General features: G+C 39.0%; 1 protein-coding gene and 1 pseudogene across 4 annotated transcripts; both read right to left on the minus strand.

Moving 5' to 3' along the window:
• Positions 1 to 883: 883 nt before the first annotated feature.
• Positions 884 to 6,175, minus strand: LOC130737901 (disease resistance protein RPV1-like). 4 transcript variants are annotated; one of them, XM_057589763.1, is made up of 6 exons: positions 6,145 to 6,175; positions 4,216 to 4,339; positions 2,969 to 4,079; positions 2,514 to 2,795; positions 1,588 to 2,376; positions 884 to 1,509 (listed from the first exon to the last, which is right to left on the minus strand). In XM_057589763.1, the coding sequence occupies exons 1-6, from the start codon at positions 6,158 to 6,160 to the stop codon at positions 1,123 to 1,125; spliced, it is 2,709 nt and encodes a 902-aa protein (XP_057445746.1). In that variant the 5' UTR covers positions 6,161 to 6,175; the 3' UTR covers positions 884 to 1,122. The 4 variants fall into 4 exon arrangements, with proteins under 4 accessions (XP_057445746.1, XP_057445747.1, XP_057445743.1 ...); XM_057589764.1 differs by lacking the exon at positions 6,145 to 6,175 and adding an exon at positions 4,482 to 4,622; XM_057589760.1 differs by lacking the exon at positions 6,145 to 6,175 and having other exon boundaries at positions 4,216 to 4,880.
• A 9-nt stretch (positions 6,176 to 6,184) lies between these two features.
• Positions 6,185 to 15,804, minus strand: LOC130737902 (TMV resistance protein N-like; annotated as a pseudogene).
• Positions 15,805 to 16,291: the final 487 nt, after the last annotated feature.

The following is a 16,291-nucleotide window of genomic DNA, read 5'->3' on the forward strand; positions in this document are numbered from 1 at the left end:
TTCAGGATTCGAAAAACAATGAGGATCATTGAACTATATATATTAGTTCTTTCTTTTTTAATTGAGTTGTTTGTATTGTCTTTGATTTCATGGGTGTCTTGCTACAGGAAACACATAAGACCAGGTCGTACATGACCCGGAAATAAGACTTCTCATCGTGCTATAAGTGAATGACGTAACTATTGTTGTCAATTTCTAGAGATATATCTTAATATCTTATGATATTACGATATCAGGTACTAAAAACGATATCAGCAGGGGGTAATAACTATTTTTTCATATCTCAGATGATCTCTAAAGATATCTCTTAATCTCTTGTAATATCGCGAGATTACCACGAGATTTCGAGATTAGCTTATTTGATCTGAAATATCAAAAAATGAGTAATACATGGACATTTCAAACATTTAACCCACCTATTTAAGGTTTTTAACAAAATCAATCCTCATTCTTGCATTCACAGCCACTGTTCGTGCAACTCACATAACTTCTAGTGACCTATTTGTTCTTGGCTTACATTTATCATAATTTGTATTGATATTTTGTTAATTTTTTATGACTTAGGTACTTTAGATTTAAATATTGGTTAATTTTATGCATGGTTTTAATTGTTGTTATTGGATGATTCAGATAATTTTTAATACTATAAATTTGACTTCGTCATTATTATGACTTTAAAAGTATTATTTTTGCATGAGGTGAGTTTACGTTACGATATTATGTTACGAGATTACCTCTCCTCCACGAGATTATGTAATCTCTAGAGATTAACAACCTTGGACGTAACTCATCATAAGTCATTCATAAGAAAAACCAAATTATCCATTAAGTGATTTTAAGCGCTATAATTAATATTAATTTCCACTAATTTTAATACTATTAATACTTCAAAGATTACATATTTTAATTAAATGATTAATGCTAATCCATCAAATATCCAACATATAGTGGTTACCTCATACATATTTCCTTCAATATTTCATTGATTTCTCTATTTTTGTTCCATGAGGACAAACGAACAATTGTGCTATTGATTATGAACTTTGGACCTAGGCACCAAGCTAATCAGCGGTTAACTTTGAAGTTCTTCTTTCTATGCTGCATTTCTTCTTCTCTGATCTTTCATGTCAATGGATGTATTCCACAAACGAAATCATAATTCAATGAAGATATAGACTGAACTTCCAATTTTTTTTCTTTAGATAAGCACTGAACTTCCAAATGGTTCTCCTCATCTTTACTGTTGATCATAACACTAACAAGACGTATATGACCCCCAGTTACATAAACCTCTGTAATTACCTCATTATTGAGCATGATCTTTACCTCACCATATTCCTTCCCATACGGAAAACAAATGCAGAAGATAAAGTGGTTGAAAAACGGGATTAAAACCATATAACCTGCGTCCCCGTGCTTAAACCACATTGGAATCGGGTTAAAACCATATAACTCTTCATATGGAAGGCTTGGCAATTCGAAGTCTGTGCCTCCAACCTCATGTAGTTCCTGTTTTAGCGCACAAGATTAATGATCAGATCAAATACATTCAAAACATAACAAATCAAATAAAAATAAAAGCCTAACCTTCTTCAGCAACATGCTTCTACAAGATAAACTCAAGGATTCACATCCTATTGCAGATAAGATTTTTAAGCTTGGTGGAATCCCTTCAATTTCCCGAAGCTGCTTGCAATCATTCAAGAGAAGAGTCCTTAAAATGCGGCATTGTTCGATGCATTTAGGAACAATTGTGAACTCACTCTGTCTTAGGTCTAGTTCTTTCAAGTTAGCAAACAACGGAAGAACTGATGCCAAAAATTCATATGACAGGTGGCAGCATGAGAACTTAATATGTTCTACATTTGAAGACTGGAACATTGAGCTCATATTTTCATCACCCTCTATTTCCAATATTCTCCCTGACGACTTTAAGATGGAGAGTTTTACCAACTGTGGCATCAAGACTAAGCTCCTTGATGGTAGCAATTGAGTCACTTCTAATTTTTTAAGTCCGGCAAGATTTCGAAATGAAGATGGAAATCTTGTCATGTTGGTCTTGTCTAAATCCAGCTCGGTTATTTTTTCCATATTTTCTAATATTTCTGGAAAACTCTCAAGACTTGAGCAACTTGACAACTTGAGTTTTTCAAGAGAGGGCAACTTGAGAGGTGGAAAACTCCTAAGCTGGGAGCATGCAGTAGCACTCAAGATTTTAAGTTTGTCCAACGACCAGTCTAAATGGTCAATTGTAATTAAATTTCCACAAAATTCAAATGAAAGCTCTTCTAAATTTGGGAGATTAGATAGGTTTGGTATCTGTGTTAAATATCGACAATTGTTGAGATTTAAAACTTTCATTGTCACCAACTTCTGCTAAAAAAAAATCAAACAAAGGAAAACAATGAAAGAAGAACGAAAAGGAAAGTTAGCAAGGATATGAAATCATCAACAAAGAAAAATAAATATCCTTATACACGAGATCGCGGATATGAAATGATTATCATACTTACCTTTGATAAACATAGAAACTCCAGAGACATAAAGCTACTTCCAGGTAATTTGCATATGGAAAGTTTATTTGGATGAAAATCACTTGGCAAATGTTGTAAAGGATATTTCCACCACTCCAGTACTCTTAGACTATTAGGAAGATACTTTGGACCTTTAGAAAAATTATTTTTTCTAATAATAAGTGTTTTGAGCTTTTTCATCTCCTTGAAAGCCTCTCCTTCCCAATCCACTACTTCAATTGACGCGTAATCAAGATGTATCATTTCAATTTTGTTGGTTCCCTTTTAACACATAAAAAAGATAAATAAAATAAAATAAGTTGCATTCAAGGACTACACGAGGACTTAGAGACATTCAAATATTCTAAAGGAAAAAATCATAGCTGTGAATTCAGATTAATCAAAAAAGATAAATCAAGATAAAAGATAAAAAAAAAATCATATGTTAATCTTACCGTATTTTCTTCCAAAACTTCAAATATATCTTTTTTAGACCATAATCTGCTGCATCCTCCAGGCTCTCCTGGTGACTCTTGCCGCACAATTTCTTTACCCATGCGTTCCATCAAGTCATGTAATGTAACTTGATCATACCAATTAATCTTTATGAGAGATTTATCAACCAACACTCCAATTTGATATATTATGCATTGGCCATGATGAGCATTGAGTATACTTATGACCTCATCAAATTTATATCCTTTTAAGCAACAAGCAATGTCTAGGAAAACACACTGCTCTTTTTCCTCCAAAGCATAAAAACTCACTTCGAGTATCTTTTGAATCTTTTTATCAAGAATCCTTTCATAATGTTCTAGTGCAGATTTCCATTGTTGTACACTTTTTCCACACAAGTTAGAACCTATTACTTCCAAAGCCAATGGAAGGCCAGAAGCATACGCCACTGCACGGTTTAACAAGTCCGCATAACCTGGTCTAACTTCTTCATTTTTAAAAGCTTTCCATCTGAGCAATTGAAAAGAGGCCTTCTTGTTCAACTCTTCGACTTCATGAGTTCTTTCGACCTTGTAGCATTCTAGAAGGTGTTTATTCCGAGTCGTAATGATGACTCTACTACCAAGACCAAACCAACTAGGGCTTCCAACAACTTGCTTCAGGTGCTCTTCCTCGGCAACATCATCTAGAATCAGAAGAACCTTCTTTTGTTGGAGCCTATGTTTTATTATTGAAATTCCCTGCTTGACACTTGTTATCTCAATTTCCTTCTCTCCAAGTACAGCGAAAAGAAGGGTTTTTTGCACATGAAGTAACCCATGTTTATTTGAACTTTCTCTGACATTTTCGAGAAAACATAAACCTTCAAATTGGTCAGCAACCAAGTTGTAAACTGCTAGAGCAAGTGTCGTTTTACCTATCCCACCTATTCCATGGATCCCTATAATGTGAACTTTATCATCAGATCCTACATCCAAAAGTGAAATTACTTCCCTCACTTGAGAGTCTAGTCCAACTGGGTAGTCAGCAATAGGTAAAGCTACACGATTAATATTTCTTGAGACCTCAGAAACAATCTTTCCAATAAACTCGTGTTCATATGATCCATCTCTGCCCAACAAGATAAGTGATTTTGTATAAAGTCATAATAATGCATCATTTCCTTCTTTTTAGTACTTATTTACTATAACTCAAATTGTAATAATTAGATACTAAAACACAAAGAAATTAAGCATAAGAAACGTACCCGTGTTTGAAATGCCAGCCAGACAAATCAGCCACTTGTTCTAGAGTTGTCCTCCACTTTCGCAACTTCTCCTTGTTATCTTTGAATCTATTCATATGCAACGTCATTGCTTCTCCATACGTTCCTGTTTGCTTTCGCACATCAGACGGATCCACATCATAAAATATAGGCCAAACGAGGCGACAATTTTTCTTAAAGTATTCAAGTATTTTCAAAAGTTCATGTAAGCAAAAAGAAGAAAATGCGTAGTTCTTAGATAGCACAACAATGGCAATCCTAGATTTTTCAATGGCCTCCTCAAGTGCTGGGGTGATTTCGTCCCCTTTGTGAAGCTCCTTGTCATCAATAAATGTGTGGATTCCCTTATCATCCAGAGCTTTGTAGAGATTGCCAGTAAAACCTTGGCGGGTATCACAGCCGGTGAAACTGAGGAACACATCATACGAGAATGCATAGGTGATGGAAGAGGAGGAGGATGATGGTAGCATAGCCATTAGAAGAAAGCTTGGTAATATGAATGGTGTGTGTGAGTCTCAAAATTCTAAGAAATATTTAAAAAGCATGAAACTGATGGACTACAAAACTATATACAGCGTAGCGTAGCAAATGCTTTTTTTTGTGATCTAAAAAATTAAAAGAATGCAAAGGCAACGCGTAGAAGAGAGAGAAGCCCGAGATTTCTACACATATTTTGCAAAGTAATGCTATGTATTAGTCATTGAAATCTGACAATGTAATAAAATATTTTGGACAACCTGTCAGGTGACATAAGTGACAGAGGGATTTGTTATCGCTTCACAAAGTAAATGATGGAAATTTTATATATATATATACTCTCTCCATTCCTGATCTTTTGTTGTTTAAGGTTATGCACATTGTTTAAGAGTGCAATTTATTGATATATTTGTTGACATAAACACCCTTATTTATTATTGAGTTAAAGTGAAGAGAGAGAATGATAGTGTTTTGTTAAGAAACTTATTATGATTTCGATTGGTGAAAATAAGATGTGGTAGGTGAGAGATATAGTATTAAATGAGGGTATACAATGAATAAATTGAGAAAAATTAAAACAACAAAAGATCAGGAACGGAGGATATATATTACTTAAGCACGCCATATTTGACATTGAGGAATTAGATAATTAATTTGCTAATTTATTTTCTAGCATTCACCAACCTCCATTCTAGAAATTCATAGTTGTTCTTAGGGGTGCATATGAACCACGTAGATCGAAATTGCATATTCACCAACCTAATGTAATAAAATATTTTGGACAACCTGTCAGGTGACATAAGTGACAGAGGGATTTGTTATCGCTTCACAAAGTCAATGATGGAAATTTTATATATATATACTCTCTCCGTTCCTGATCTTTTGTTGTTTAAGGTTATGCACATTGTTTAAGAGTGCAATTATTGATATATTTGTTGACATAAACACCCTTATTTATTATTGAGTTAAAGTGAAGAGAGAGAATGATAGTTTTTTGTTAAGAAACTTGTTATGATTTTGATTGGTGAAAATAAGATGTGGTAGGTGAGAGATATAGTATTAAATGAGGGTATACAAGGAATAAATTGAGAAAAATTAAAACAACAAAATATCAGGAACGGAGGGTATATATTACTTAAGCACGCCATATTTGACATTGAGGATTTAGATAATTAATTTGCTAATTTATTTTCTAGCATTCACCAACCTCCATTCTAGAAATTCATAGTTGTTCTTAGGGGTGCATATGGACCGCGTAGATCGAATGAATCCGCTCAATCCAATCCTATCCAATATATATATATATATATATATATATATATATATATATTTATATATTTATATATATTTATTTATATATTACTTAACACACCATATTTGACATTCAGGAATTAGATAATTAATTTGCTAATTTATTTTCTAGCATTCACCAACCTTCATTGAAATTCATAGTTGTTCTTAGGGGTGCATATTGATTGCGTAGATCGAATGAACCCGCTCAATCCAATCCTATTTAATGGAAAAAATGCGGTTGGATTAGGCAAACAGGTTAATCATGTTGGAATAATGACATTTAAGAAAAAAGGCTAAAAAGCATTTTTGGCCCCTGATGTTTCAAGTTTGTGCAAATTCTGCCATTATTCTATTTTTGTCGACGTTTCTACCCCTCATGTTTTCAAACAGTGCACCCTCTACCCCTCCGTCAGTTAGGCTTTCTCAAGAGAGGTTCCTGAGTGGATTGGAGAGATGAAGAGGAGTATATGAAGTTGATGATGATCAAGGAAATGATATAAATTAAATTTGCTTGATGTCTATATCAATTATGTATGTAACTAAACTGGTTAAATGCATGTTTTGCTACTTACAGTTATTGAGTTTGAATCTCCCATGCCCCTTTTTCCAATTTCACTTGTAATATCCACGTGGTATATCTAGAAAATATTAAAAAAAAAAGTCAAATCAGCTCATACCGTTAGTTTGTTAACGTCTGACTAACGGAGGGGTAGACGGTGCACTGTTTGAAAACATGAGGGGTAGAAACATCGATAAAAATAGAGTAGGGACAGAATTTGCATAAACTTAAAATATCATGGGTCAAAAGTGATTTTTAGCCAAGAAAAAATTATTTAAAGTTAATTTCTTTTATCAGTTTATCATTGAAAATTAAAAGGATTAAATGGTTTTTAATTTCCAGTTTTTCAGTTTCAGATTGGTTTTTACACCGGTCTTTGTCTTAAAACACCCAATCTTTTCAAGTTAATATCTTAAATGGTTTGGCTTCAGCTACCGTTATGCTCTTATTGGTCCTAAAAACCTTTTAATGATTTTAAATCAAGGCTTTAAAGACATGAGCATAGCGATCTTGGAAGAAAAAAGGGCACCACGTCTATATGTATATTGGTCCCTTGACTAGCTATAGATATATATATATATATATTTTTTTGACAGTCAAACATATAACTTTGCATTAATTGGGAAGGGACATATTAATATCCTTGAGCACATAGTGCTGAATACAGTAGGGAGTAGTGCCCAGCCAAATTCTATCAGAATTTTGCAATGAGAACTGGGACAGCTCATGAGCAACATATTTTGCATTTCTACCTACATGAACAATAGAAAACGACATAAATCTAGACTTCAAACTATCTATTCTATTTAGTACTAAACCAAGATAAGAACCATGCTGCTTTCTCCTCAAAATTGCATCCACCATTCCTTTCCAATCAGATTCTAGTGCTATTGCAGAAAACTCACGTTCAAGAGCAAATGATATCCCAAATTGAATTGCACACACCTCCGCATACTCAGGTCCCAACTCCACATGCATGGCCTTTGTAGCAGCTGCCACCACATTCCCAAAGGAGTTACGTACCACCACAGCTAGCCCCCGACTTGAACCAGAACCAGAGGCGTCAACATTTACTTTTAGAACACCAATTTCCGGAGCTCGCCATAACTGACCAGACCTTGGATTAGCATTCGCAGCAGCAACCCGAATCTGTTTCTGAGTTTCCTGAAATTCTGTTAGAGTTGCCGTAGCATGAGACACCACCATTTGTTCTGAACTATCCTTCCCTTCAAAACAGAGAAGGTTCCGTGCCTTCCATATATGATAACAGACTGTGGCAAAAATCTCCCCTACTTCCTTTGGAGCAGAAATTATCACTTCATGGCACCAAGCACTGAAAGATTGATCTACTACATTTGGCCAAGAAAAAACCAGAGGCGATGCAAACCAAACTCTCCTGGACCAAGGGCAATCCATCAAAGCATGCTCAACTGTCTCGGTCACATTATCACACCTGGGGCAAAACATTGGACACCTGACCCCTGTATTCCAAAGTTTCTGGCGAGTTGGGATAATTCCTTTTAAAGCCCTCCACAGAAAATGAGCAAACCGAGGCAGCACTTGTATTTTCCATAATTTCTTCCATACAGGATCAGAATTCGCTGCTGATGGAGATGTATCTTCCTGCTCTTTCCAAGTACGACGTATGCAGTGGTATGCTGACTTCACAGTGAAGAAACTCGTCGGTGAATCTGCCCACACTAGCTGATCATCATTCTTCATAGATGCTAAGGGAATCTGCTCAATCCACAAAGCCTCAAAGGGTAAGAACAGCTGCTGCAATATGTCACGTTTCCATGAACCAGATGAGAAATCAATCAACTCAAAGACATGAGAAATGTCACAGCCCACTGGCTTTGGTGACCACATTTTGAAGCCTTGTTGGTTTGGTAACCAGTTATCTTCCCAAATGCGCACCCCCATTCCACTACCAATCCTCCAAAACGAGCCTTTCCTTACAAGTTACAACCCAGGCAGCTTGTTGTATGCTGCACCAAGTATAGCTAGACAATGAACCCACAGGAGCATCAATGAAGGTAGACCGCGGGAAATACTTGGCTTTCAACAGTCGGGCCACCAGAGATTCCTTATGTTTCATTAGACGCCATCCATTGAAAGCTTTGAAATTACGGAACCCCATTTCTCAATCCTTCTTGGATTGGCATAAACAATTCCATTTAATCCAATGGATCTTCCTCTCTCCTTGTTTGCTCCCCCACCAAAACATGCTTATCATACTTTCTAGACCGTCTCAAGGTTTGGGTCGGGTTAACATGGCACTGCTGCTGGGCCGGTCAGGTTACTCAAGATGACCTGTCCATCCGAATTCACGCTCACACGGCTGGTCAAGCTACTCCAAGGAACACACCTCGACCATTACCATCACTGGGCTGGTCAAGCTAATCCAAGGGACACATCCGGACCGTTTTACGACTTGGGCCGCGTGGATATGATACAGTCGGGTTGTTTCAAAGACCCAACCATAAAGACGGTCGGGTTGCTCCGAAGACTCAGCCATAAAGACAATCGGGTTGTTCCGAAGACCCAGCCATAAAGACAGTCGAGTTGCTCCAGAGACCCAGCCATCCACACTCACCATAAAGACCCATATGCGCTACCCATAAAGACGGTCGGGTTGCTCCGGAGACCCAACAATCCGCAGTCACCATCAAGGCCCATCCTACCACAATCACTCCGGGGCCAACTCAATGGTAAGGGATCCAGCCGTAATCACAGGAGAGTCAACATAACAGTCGGATATGCTACAATCTCGGAAAGGTCAAGGGAAAAGTCAAGACGTCCAGCTTGATCCACTCGGTTGGCTCCCTTTAGTCAGCTAACTATGTAATAGACGGAAGTGTTAGGGTTAGAGGATCCGCCTGCTATAAAAGGGGGCCTCCACATGTATAGAGATCTATCCTTTTCACACTTGAGAAATATACTAGTCTTTTATCTTTGTCCGACTAACTCAAAGTTCTTTGTGAACAATGGCGCCCACCGTGGGGCCTCGGTAAAACTCTTCCCGGGTCCTCAAGGAATATTAGTCTTACCACCAACCTATAAGGAGTATGGTGGAGACCAGATCTGTTGTCAATGGCTCTAATGGTCCGACTCTACAAACGGAGGAGGCCAGACGTGAATTGATGGTCTAGGTGCAGCAGCAGAACCAGGCTGTGCAGGCCTAGATCGCCGGAATGGAAGAGCTTCGTCAACAGAACCAGGCGTCGCAGGCCCAAGTTGCGGACCTCACACGGGATCAAGGGCAACCAGTCCACCAGGTGGAGCCGACCGTCGAGTTTCAACCGTTTTCAAAGGCCCTCGCAGCCGTGATGATACCAAACAACCTGATGACCTTAGTCCTTGACTCTTACAATGGGACTACCGATCCGCCTGAACATATGTCCGTCTTCAATACAAAAATGCTTATCAACGGTGCAATAGAGCCGCTAAAGTGTAAGATGTTCCCAGGAACCTTACAAAAGGCGGCGCTGACATGGTTTGCAAGTCTTCCAGCCCAATCGATTGTTACCTTCAGTGATTTCTCACAACGTTTCATGTCACAATTCTCCGCAAAGCAAGCCGACCAAATCACCACCGCAAGTTTATTCAACATCCGGAAGAAAGCGGGTGAGACGTTGAAAGATTGCCTATTTAGGTTTACTAACGTTTATATGCAAGCAAGGAACAAGGATCCGTCAATTTGTGCCGAGGCATTTGAAAATGGTCTGTCAATGGGTCCCTTCAACAACGACCTGTCTGTTCGCCATACACAATCGCTGGACGAAATTCGTAAAAGGGCGGCTCCATTTATCATTCAGGAGGAGAGCAACCGTCTAAAAGCAGCACGAGACAAGGAGGAAGGAGCTCTCCGCCCTGTCACCCACACCAAGCGGGCGGATCCACCTATCGAGCGAGGGAACCTTCTCCAAGGTGCCCAGGGTCGAGACCAAATTAGTCCGGGCCGACACATCAACACCGTGAGGAGCAATGTCTGGATAAGACAGAAGGATTAAGTGTTCACTCCGTTGAAGGTTCCTCGTTGCCAAATCCGGAAGGAGGAGCTCCAGTCGCGACACCAACAGTTGTGCTAACTGTAAGACCTAAGATTTTATAATTAAATAATTAATTAATTTCCAACTCACGCATAGGATTCCGTGTAAGCGTGTGTAACACCCCGATTTCCAGGTGTCACTTTAGTAACTAAAAATAAACTTTACGCGGAAAACAGGTAATTTTTTTTCGTTTTAATTAATAAAAGCGATTGCAAAATAAAGACATAACCCGACAACTAAACTAACCGATATACAAATATATACACCTGTAGAGCCTCAGCTGCACTCCCACGTCACGTGCACTCGCAGTGACTCCAAAGTAGTGTGCCCGTAGGCAAATATATACAGATCCAGAAGTGTGAGTAAGAAAGTTATAAGTACAATCCACTAGGAGAAAGTCGGCCTCAAAATGGCCTAAGCAAAGACCCCTATGGTCCGACTGACTCACTGTGATCCCTTAGTAAGAGAACCACACAAAAAGTCATGCGTCGGGAACCTACCATGTCCCAAAAGCAAAACGAATCAGAGCTCTACACAAAATATGACGCCTGCCTAAACCTACCCTCCCAGTACCGAGTCCACAGCGAACTGAAGTTGGCAAGTTGAAGCTCAGCCCCATGCGTCGTAAAACTCCCTTCGTCAGACGTCCACGCTCGTCAGTCCGGTCCTCCATGACCCTTCCCCGGTACGTCGCCCGATGATCCGCAGGATCGATCACCCAAGCGGTGGGGGCATGTCGGTCAACCAGCTCAAACCTGATCCCCCCGAGGGAGAGACCATCGAAACCCAATCCACCGTCGACATCTGGCAGCAGGCCGACCGCCCAAACACAAACATGAAACCAAAGCCAAGGCGCTAGGGTCAACTCACGGAATAGAGTAGATATACAAACAACATGTGATTGGGGAATATATATATATATATGTTATTATATATATAAATATATTCCTAGCATGTTATCGGCTCTAACAATAATTCAGTAATGTAAACAGCACACAATTCCAGTCAGGGTCAATGTAGGCGTGAAATGCAATTCAATATGATCCGGATAGTTGTTTGGGATGGGCACCATCGAGTCAGTCCTAACACCGGCCTAGTGTTTAACCATTTCCGCTCGGGTGTCGCTTACAAACCCATGCATAGTCGGATCAGCCCGCTATGCCGAAGATACACCCAGGTGTTCTTCGATGAAAGCAATTCCCCAACCTTCGTGAAGCATTCCCGTTCTTCACTTGTGAAGCATTCCCGTTCTTCACTATTGGTGAAGCATTCCCGTTCTTCACCGAATGATGCATGATGCAATATGGTTATCCAAACATCGAATCGTCCTCACAACACAAGCGCTTAGCTTAAAACCCAATTTCAAAACCCAAGAGTTTAGTGTCGGTCAATACAACACAACTCCAACAACAAGAGTACTAGAGTACTCGGTGACTTTCAATCATCACCGTAGATCGCCTCAGTGGCTTTCCCCAATTCCCAGTAACTTCAAGACTTGACGACTTTTCCCCGTCTTTCGCAATCATTTTCCCCTTTAGGTTCCCTATGGTTCATTCGTTAATGAAAACGTTTCGAATTTAATTAGTCAGGTTATGAGTTTACTTCTTTGAAGACTAAGTTCTCTAAGGTCTTTAGTTTTCGAAATTCCATCATTCATTCTAAGTTTTCCAAAAACCCACCAAATGTAACCCCCGGGGAAAGTCTAAGTATATAAACGATAGCTAAGTCTCAAACCTTGAGTTTGGACTTGCCTAGGGTTGTTCATCCAACCCGAAATATCAACTATAACCAGTTCAGTGATTCTTCGCTCCGAAGTCGCGTCAATACGCACAATTCAATACAACATCAATATCATAAGTTATGAAAACAATCATAACAATAAATCATCATCATAAACAATATCAAAATCATACATAAGTCGAATTTATCGACACCTATCATGCAATCTTATCTAATATGTAAGTTGCCCTAACCTCGAGTTGCTCCAGCCTCGTGGTCTAAGTTTCCTTCTCACACTTGCTCTGAGAAACCCAAAGTTCCTTCAACTGAACCTCGGAGAAAACAAAGCAGAATCCAAACAAAATCGATTAGCTCGATCACAATACAGCTAATTAACGATAGACAAAGCATTAAAGCTTCAGAATACAACAATCGGGTACGAAAAGACAAGTTTTCGAAAACGAAAAACTCCCCCCCCCTTGCACAAGCTCTCGGCCATAAGGAGAAAAGAGCTCCGGCTCTTTTTCTTCGATCTAATTTGTTTATAAGGTAGTTTTAGGGTAAAACTAAGGCAAAGAAACTGTCGGAAAAAATTTCGGACGATCGGATCGAAATACGGCTATTCAGGGGCGTTTTGGTCCAAAATAAAAGCTCAAAACCTCAAAGTTAACACTTCGGAAAATAAATTTGACAGCGATGTTCCTAACGACATTTGTAACAACTAATCCTAAAGGCACGAAGTCGGATTGCGACTTTTCGACATTAAAGTTTCGAAATGTGCGCAAAAAGGGTTTTGAATCAGTTTTTCAGATCCTTGACAACTCGATCAAAATCGGCGAATATCGGCGAGGGTTCTAGGCTCTTGGGCACGTACAGAAGATACCCCAAGCGAAAAATCAAGAAAAACGGATAGTTTTACGAAAAGCTCGAAACTTTGAGCACAGAAACAGCTAAAGAAACGCAGTAGAAACAGTGATCAGAGGTAAGAAGCAAGCTAGTTACCTCGATACCTTGAAGTAGGAACGAACTGCGCGAAGATCGGTCAAGTTTCGGCGAAAATTTTTCTCTCCTCTTCTCCCCTTGAACTCGCGGCCTCTTGTGAAAGAAAATGAAGATATTTTGAATTTTTAACTATTTATAGGAAGGTGAAATCGCGGGAAAATGAAAATTTCGCGATTCCTATTTTTGCAGCACATTCACCGATGAATTCTAAGAGAGATTCTGGCGACAGATTTCCAGAACTCAAAATAAATCTCTAACATTTGGGAAAAACGATCTTTAAAATCCCAAAAGCGGTGTAAGTTAATCTGTCCCGAAAAACTACTTTTTGCTGTGATGGTCAGACGACAAAACTTCGTTCTGAAGAAAGATTGGAAACATCGAAACAAATCTGGCAGCGCGGACGGAAACTTCGTTAAAAACTCCAAATAGAAAAATTCTTCATTCACTGATTGAATTTAGGGTTTCGAAGCAAAGAAATTAGCGTCGTCGGACTTCCGAGAAGTGAATACTATCGTGCGTACAGTCCAGGGTTCTGAAATGAAACACTGGTCGAAGGAAAAATAAAGAGAACTTTTTATTTTCCCAAGGATTTGAAATCTCACTTAAACGTTGCTTTAAAAGCGAATTTAGCCTATTCTGGACACTCTCGCCATAAGGCAGGTGTGCAGACGACTCACACTAACTCCTAAAACAACTATGAAACATTCCTCAAGCAATTCCTGAACTTTCTTCCTCATTAATCTTTCCCAAACATCAAACTCCTGTCACGCCTACACTGATTCTACGCGTGAGTCGGAAATTAACTTGCTCTGTAAATTCAGGTCTTACAGCGGGAGTGGAACTTGACTTGTGTTTGACATTTTGACACGTAATGTAAAGACGAAAGTTCGCAGTATGTTTAAGGATGACACTATAGTCATTTTAATTGATAGCACGAGTCATATTCGCACCCAACTGAGGTCGAGAGTGTCCGAAAAATGCTATATCCGCTCTTAGAGCACTGTTTAAGAGAATTTTAGAATTAAAGAGAGAATAAGAACCTCTGAGTATCTGTCCGACTACGAAACCCTGGACTGTATGCTTGTTAGGTTTCGCTTCCCGGAAGTCTGCCGAAGCCAGACTTTAACTTCTCGGGGACTTTAACTAAGACCCTGAATGAAGAGTTTTTCTATTCAGAGCTTCTAACAAAGTTTCCATCCGCGTTGTCTCATTCCTTTCGACGTTTGTAATCTTTTTTCTGAAGGAAGTTTCTTCATCCGACGTCGAATGCAAAAAGTAGTTTTTCGGCGTAAATCGACTCACACCGTCTTTGAGACGTTTTCCTCAATTAAATGAACCTCGATTTGAGACGTTTTCCTCAATTAAATGACTCCTTGTCAACATCATCTAGAATCAGAAGAACCTTTTTTTCTTAGAGCCTATGTTGTATTACTGAAGTTCCCTGCTTGACACTTGTTATCTCAATTTCCTTATCTTCAAGTACAGCCGAAAGAAGGGTCTTTTGAAGATGTAGTAACCCATGTTTGTTTGAATTTTCTCTAACATTTTCCAGCAAACATAAACCTTCAAAACGATCAGCAATGGAATTGTAAACTGCCAGAGCAAGTGTTGTTTTACCAATCCCTCCTGTTCCATGGATCCCTACCACGTGAACTTTGTCAACTGACCAAACATCCAAAAGCGAAATTACTTTCCGCACTCTGGACTCCAGTCCAACTGGATAATCAGCAATAGGTAAAACAACACGATTAATCTTTCTTGAGACTTCATTAACAATCTTTCCGATAAACTCATGTTCATATCCATCTCTAATAAGAGAAGTGAAGTTTTTGTAAAGTAATAACAAAGAATGCATATTGTCCGTGATGTACTAAAGAAACACAATACAAGAAAGAAAAATGAGGGTGAAGTGGCGTACCCGGGTTTGAAATGCAAGCCTGATAAATTAGCTGCTTGGTTAAGAGCCGTCTTCCATTTCTGCAACCTCTCCATGTTGTCCTTTAATATTGTTTCTTTACTATCTTTAAACTTCTTCTCATGTTTGGCCAACGCTTCAGCGCAAGTCCCTCTTTGATGTCTCACATGAGAATGAGAAGGATCCACATCATAGAAAACTGGCAAAACCAATCGTCCTTTTGCCCAGACACGTTCAATGATGGTGACAAGTCCCTCCTTGACTCTAGAATGGCCTTGATAAGTGTTGGTGTGATTTCGTCCCCTCCCTTAAGCTCCTTATTATCAATGAAGGCGTGAATTCCCTTGTCTGAGAGAGCTTTGTGGAGATTGGTCGTAAAATCAAAGCGAGTATCAGCTCCTCTAAAACTGAGAAACACATCGTAGCTGAATGCATAGATGAAGGAGGAGGAAGAGGGTGATCGCGTAGCCATGGGAATTCAAAAAAAAAGTATGAGGAGTGTGAAGCAGAGAAACTGAATCTTTAAGTAGCAATGCAACGCAGTGTGAAGCAGAGCAGAGCACACTCTTATTGATCAATAATGTGAATGCAATATTTTATTTTTGATAAGCCAATATGTGAATGCAATATGTTTTACGCGTAGAAGAAATAAAAAAACCTGCACTGATAGACTCTTGCTCTTTATTTGTTTAATCGGTGGTTGTTACTTGTTGGTATTTCTAATTCATCAATCATACAAATAAACAAAGGTGTCACCATAAACAAATTTTCATCTTTTTGTGCAAATAATGTACAGAGTAATTTTTTTTTTGGCACAGCCGAAAGACAAAGGGTAATGAAAGCATGAAACTATTACCATTACTATTATGGCATGCTTGAGTAAAATCTAAACAGTTCAGAAGCAAGCGTGAAAGAAATAGAAATTGCTTACATTGGAAACGGCTATGCGGGTGTGTGTTCAGTTTCTTCTGGGAAGCCATGTTTGGTTTGGGAGATTGAGAATCAGGATTGGTTGATTGCAGGGGCGGAGCCACCGGGGTG

This window comes from Lotus japonicus, chromosome 2, assembly GCF_012489685.1.
Source record: "Lotus japonicus ecotype B-129 chromosome 2, LjGifu_v1.2".
In the NCBI taxonomy this organism is placed as follows: domain Eukaryota; kingdom Viridiplantae; phylum Streptophyta; class Magnoliopsida; order Fabales; family Fabaceae; genus Lotus; species Lotus japonicus.